The following is a 6,000-nucleotide window of genomic DNA, read 5'->3' as shown; positions in this document are numbered from 1 at the left end:
CAAGGTTGTCAAACTCGAGAGTTTACGTAAACTCGTGAGAGTCCAGTAAACTCGTGAGAGTCCAGTAAACTCGACTCGTAAACTCGTAAGAGTTTACTTCATATGAAAAAAAAATATAAATAACATCCTAATTCAAATAAGATAACAAAATTATATAAATTGAAATGCATAAGTTCATAGAAATATTGTTCATAAAAATATAATCTAAAACATAAATTGAAATGTCAAAGTCTCTATGCCTAATCCTCTAATCCTCTAATAATGGCATCATCATCATCATCTGCATCATCATCCTCATCTAACTCTTCCTCTGATGAATATTGTGCATCCTCATTGTTTCCATCTAAGTGAACATTTTCACCATCATTTTCACCTTCAACTTGTTCAATCTCAACAACATCATATGCCTCTTCAACTATCCATTCATCATCTGATTCAATGTCATCAAATGGAAGAGCTATAGTTTTTCGAATTTGTCTACTTTTCAGCTTGGAGTTATACATCACATAAACTAAATCATTCATCTTTTTTTTATGCAAAAGATTCCTTCCCTTTGTATGAACCTAAAATGAAATATAATATTTTTAGTGAAGATATAAACATAATAAAGGAATTTATAAATTAAAAATAATTTAAATTACCATTTCAAATGAACTCCAATTACGCTCACATCCAGAAGAACTACAAGTCAAGCTTAGAATTCGAATAGCAAATCTCTTCAACTCCGGAGTTCCATCACCAAACATGTCCCACCATTCCCCAGGATTTAACTGTTTCCTACATTCCTTTGCATCTTCCATTCCAAAAAGTTCTCTAGCATTATGAAATTCAACGATTTGTAAATTAATTTTTCTTCTTTCTGCCATATCTGGTATCAATCTTCTCATGCAAAAATACAATCCTTCTTTCACTTCTCTACCATCATCAGATCTAAAGTTAGGTTCATAGTGGAAATGAGGGTTCAGAAAATAGGCAGCTGCATGCAAAGGCCTATGAAGTTGATTATTCCATCGAGCATCAATTATTTTCCAAACCTCTTCATAACTACATCAATCATGCTATATCAGAAATAATCTCACACATAAGTAATTAAACATTGAATGAATAAAAGTTTAAAAATTTACCTCTTTTTGATATTGTTAAAGTTAGACCTAATCTTCTCTTTTGCAGAGTCCATTTCTTCATAAATGAAACCCATTGCGGGTTTTACATCTGAGTCCACTAATCTTAAGACAACCATAAGAGGGGCAGCGACTTTCAAGCATGTGGAGACATTATTCCAAAATCGGCTATCTAATACCACATTTTCTACTTTTCTCCCCTCTTGTGAAGTTCCAAACTTGCTTGTCTTCCATTCCTCAGAGCTGAACATGGTCAACAACGATGCCTTCAATTCATGAAGACAAGCAAGAGTTAAATAAGCCGTGGCAAATCTAGTCACACACGGTCTTATCAAGCCTCTACCTTTAGTGAACTTTTTCAATAAGGAAATCAACATTGATCTCCCATAAATGTAAGTGGTAATTTTTCTTCCCTTCTTAATGGTCAATTCATGGACCTTCAAATTTTTTTCAAAATCTTCAAATATCATATCAATGCAATGAGCTGCACATGGAGTCCAATACAATTTTTCCCTCTTTTGCATCAACAACTCTCCGGCTGCCTTGAAATTTGCAACATTATCAGTGACAACTTGAACAACATTTTCTTCTCCAACAAACTCGACAACATCATCCAACATTTTGAAAACTTTATCTGCTGTTTTTGAAATGTCTGAAGTGTCAAGTGAAGAAAGAAAAATCGTCCCTTTAGGACTATTCACCAAGAAGTTGCAAATAGAACGTCTTTTTCTATCCGTCCAACCATCAGACATAATTGTACATCCAGTTCTTTTCCGCTCCTCCTTATATTCCTCAAGATTTGCATCTATTTTCTTCACAACTTGTTTCAAGAGCTTCTCTCTAATATCATGATAAGATGGTGGTTTGTATCCAACTCCATATTTACCAATCATTTCACACATCTTTGCAAATGTTGGATTTCTAATTACATTAAAAGGAATGGCACTGGTGTAAAAGAATTCGGCCACTTGAGCATCAACTTCTTCTTTGTATGCCTTTTTCATCATTTGATTTATAGTTGCTTGGACTCCCCCATTGCTTGTAGTAGCAACTTTTTGTTTTCCTTTAAATCCGAATACCTTGTGTCCTCCTTCAAGACTCTCACTTTCTTCCCCGTCTTCATCAATATTTATCTTTTCTTTTCTTTAATGATGCATTCTTGGCTTCAACAACTATTTTTATCATCAAATTTTTTATTTCATCCGAAACAGAAGCACAAGGTTCAGAATCCTCCCTTGTTCGAGCAAGATGGTGTTTAAATCTAAATATACCTCCACTCACAATCTTTGAGCAATAATTACATTTTACTTTTTTTCCATTACCATTAACGTCAAACCCATGTTTCCATCCAATATCAGATCGATTTCCCGGAGCATTTTTACTTCTACTCTTAGTAGATGAAGATATAATTTCATTAATTTCTGTTGAATTTGATCCAGACATGATGCTCTAAATTTTTCACTAGAAAAAACATAGAAAAAGTGGAGTTAAATATATGATTTTATAAATTAAAAAAAAAGACACATGGCAGTGGTCTCCTAGAAACCCACAAAACAAAACATTAAAAAATGGTGAGACCCACGGGACACACTCCATGCAAAACCCAATAAAAAAATGATATTTTTAATAAAAGTTAAAACCATTAAAAGTTTACTTTTAATATAAATAACTTTTTCATAGAAAAGATGATAGAAAAGATGGTAGAAAAGATGGTGAGGTGACAACACCATATAAAATAATTTTATAATAAAAAAGTTTGTACGTAATTAAGTGAAACTACTTTTTTTCAATAAAGAAGAGTCTGTGCGCTTAAATGATCATAAAAAAAAAGCTTTTTAAAAAGAGACCCACCATGACAGTAATGTGAGAGAATTGAGTCATATGTGAGAGAATTGAGTGACCGTGGAAAACATATTTTAAATAAAGATGGCAACATGGCAGCGGCGCAAACAATGTTTAAAAGAAAAGCATCACTCACCACCACGCAACGAGACTGGGAGGCGAAAAAGGAGTCCACGAACCTGTGCGACGCAACCACGCGACGGCGTCTCGACGGCGACACGACGACAACTGTAATAGTGAGTGTGAACCAGGCTACTGGAGCGCAACCACAAGACCATGAACGGAAAGGTTACAAACGGCAATCACGAACAGCAACAGTGATTGGAGTGAAGCACAGTGAAGAAGACGAACCCTAGTGAGGTTTTAAATACTAAACTCAGATTTTTTTTGTTGATATTACTTCTATCAGACTCGCCAAATCACTGTAATATCGGGATTTTATACGATTGTTTTTGTTGATACCTATATTAGACTCGCCAAATCGCTGTAATATCGCGATTTTATACGATTCCATCGAGTTTGTTTACGAGTTCGCCGAGTTTACTTAAAATCCGAGTTTACTCGCGAGTTAACTCAGTAACCATTACTAGAAACGCAAACTCGTCCGAGTTAACGAGTTAACTCGCGAGTTTAATAACCATGCTTTTGAGTGCTTGAATGATACACTTTTGAGTGCTTGTGTGAAACACCTTCCATGGTGAGGAACAGTTCTTTGAATTTCTGATTGCATATTTGCTTGGTTGATTGATCATTCTTAAGGATAATATTTGTTGAAAGTGTATGAGTGTCACATGGATATTGATTGAATTAAGGCATCTGCACATCTTGACTGAGATCTTTATGCTGAATTGATAAAAGTGATTTCTTGTCTTGGAAAGAAAAGTTTTTGAAAAATGTTGACTCATTGTAGTGTTTGTTCTAAAAAGCTGAGTTATATTCTGTTTTGTTTGAGGACAAGCAAAGTTCTAAGTTTGGGATTGTGATAACGATTTAAAACTCTGTTATTTGTGATGTGATTTTGATATTAAAAGTACCCTTTTACACTTAGAAACTTGCTTTGACTCATACTTTTTCAATAAATTGTGTGAATAAGAGTTGAGGTTGATTTCAATGACTTTATGACTAATTCCCCTTTTTTTGGCAGAGATTGAAGTAATACTGAAAGAAAAAATGAAGAGCCAAAAAGATGGAGCTCAAAAGGGCCTAAAAAAGCACCAAAAGGAGGAACAACACAAAGCCCAGGCGCCCTAAATGAAGGCTCAAGCGAGGGAAATCGACGTCCACTGCCCGGGCGCCCTCCCTGGCCGCCTACACAAATTATGATTGAATTTTTCAGGGTATCTCAATGCAAATATGCAAAGGAAATGTGGGATGTCTTGGAAGTCACAATGAAGGAACTAATGAAGTCAAGAGAGCAAGGAAGAATTCTTTGATTCAAGAGTATGAACTTTTCCAGATGAAGGTTGGAGAGACAATCTATGATGTCCAGAAAAGATTCACACACATTGTTAATCACCTTATGGCTCTTGGCAAAGTGTCTGATAAGGAGGAGATCAACATCAAGATTCTGAAAAGTCTAAACAGAAATTGGCAACCAAAAGTATATAAAGAGAATGGAATGATAGGGATTGAAGCTCCATATTCTAGGAAAGTCAAGAAGGTGGACCAGAAGAAATAGATGAGTTGGTGTGATGAAGGTAAAGAAGACACCAACATGAAAGATGAGACTTGAGCTTTACTAGGTCAAGCTAGTGACAATAAAAGATCACTTGTTGGGAGGCACCCCAGTAACTTTTTGAACATTATTTTCTTTTGTTAATTTTGGGTTTTGTAATTTTTGGATTTTTGTTAAATAATTTTTATTGGGTAGCATTCACTAGGGGATGCTAGGTTGATTATCTATTCATTGAAGGATACAGGAAGGTACACCTATTGATGGGTGTTGGAAAGGTATGCAATTACTAACAAGTGCTAGAAAGGTTTGGGTCAGGCTTGTGACATTAAACAAGCGCTTACTGGGAGGCAACCCAAGATTTTCTTATTTTTTGTATCGTAATTTGCATTCTTAGTATAGGTTTCCTTCTGTTGAGTAGTGTAGGTTTTTATTGTACTTGCTTTGAAAACCTTAATTATCTGATTTTGGTTTGACTTGTTGATTGCATGATGAGTATGCTTGATGATGCTTAATGTGGATGATGAGCAAGATTGCTTTAAATGCTTATATATAGGAGAAGTGTTCACAAGCTATGTGGACAAATGCATGATGATATTATGATTGTAATTATGGTGCTAAGCAAGGTGTATGATTATGTTATTTGGAATAGTGAGTGAACCTATTTGTGAGGTTTTGAGCTCCAGAGTTTTTGTTGATATGTTTGCTATCTACTTGAAAACATGAATGGTGTTGCTTAAATCTTTATGATCGATTGAATTACATGTTTGTGTCACATGATCAAGGCCATTTTTGGAAGCCCTTACTTAGCCAAATTTTCGTCCCAAAGTAAAGAGAACCATGTCTTATACCCTTTTTGATCCTAAGCCTTAAACACTTTATGTGAAAACCTTTTTGAAAAATCTTTACCTTGAGTTGAGTTGAGAATAATTGCATGGTATTGATAAAGGTTCAAGTTTGGGGTTGTTGGGAGAATTGAAAGACAAAAAAAGCATTGACCTAATGTGTTGAATGAAAAAGCATGAAAAAGATAAAAAAGAAACGATAAGCATGAAAAGAAAAGCTCAATGCAAAAGAAAAAGGGAAAGTTGGGAATGAGTGAGATTGGTGAAAGAGAGAGTTTGTGCTTGAATATGAATGCTTCAATAACTCTCTTAACTCAAGGATTTTGTTACCTAGAAAAACCAATTTTTCTTGTTAGCCCAACCTCATTATAAGCCTTGAAAAGTCCTTGTGATGGCATTTATGTTTGAGAATTTTGATTGTAGTAGATGAAAGGAAATTTTGTTCTATGTGACATGTAGATAGTAGAGGGAAGGAGTGACCTCTTGAAATACTTGTGTGATTGAGTGAAACACCTTATCT

At 34.9% G+C, this 6,000-nt stretch overlaps 1 protein-coding gene across 1 annotated transcript; it reads right to left on the bottom strand.

The window, feature by feature from the left end:
* Nucleotides 1-239: 239 nt before the first annotated feature.
* Nucleotides 240-2,125, bottom strand: LOC106758329. The gene is made up of 3 exons (XM_022780150.1): nucleotides 1,125-2,125; nucleotides 642-1,044; nucleotides 240-563 (listed from the first exon to the last, which is right to left on the bottom strand). The coding sequence occupies exons 1-3, from the start codon at nucleotides 2,123-2,125 to the stop codon at nucleotides 240-242; spliced, it is 1,728 nt and encodes a 575-aa protein (XP_022635871.1).
* Between the last annotated feature and the right edge of the window lie 3,875 nt (nucleotides 2,126-6,000).

This window comes from Vigna radiata, chromosome 4 (assembly GCF_000741045.1).
Source record: "Vigna radiata var. radiata cultivar VC1973A chromosome 4, Vradiata_ver6, whole genome shotgun sequence".
NCBI classification, from domain to species: Eukaryota; Viridiplantae; Streptophyta; class Magnoliopsida; order Fabales; family Fabaceae; genus Vigna; species Vigna radiata.
This window is presented reverse-complemented; position numbering and strand designations above follow the sequence as displayed.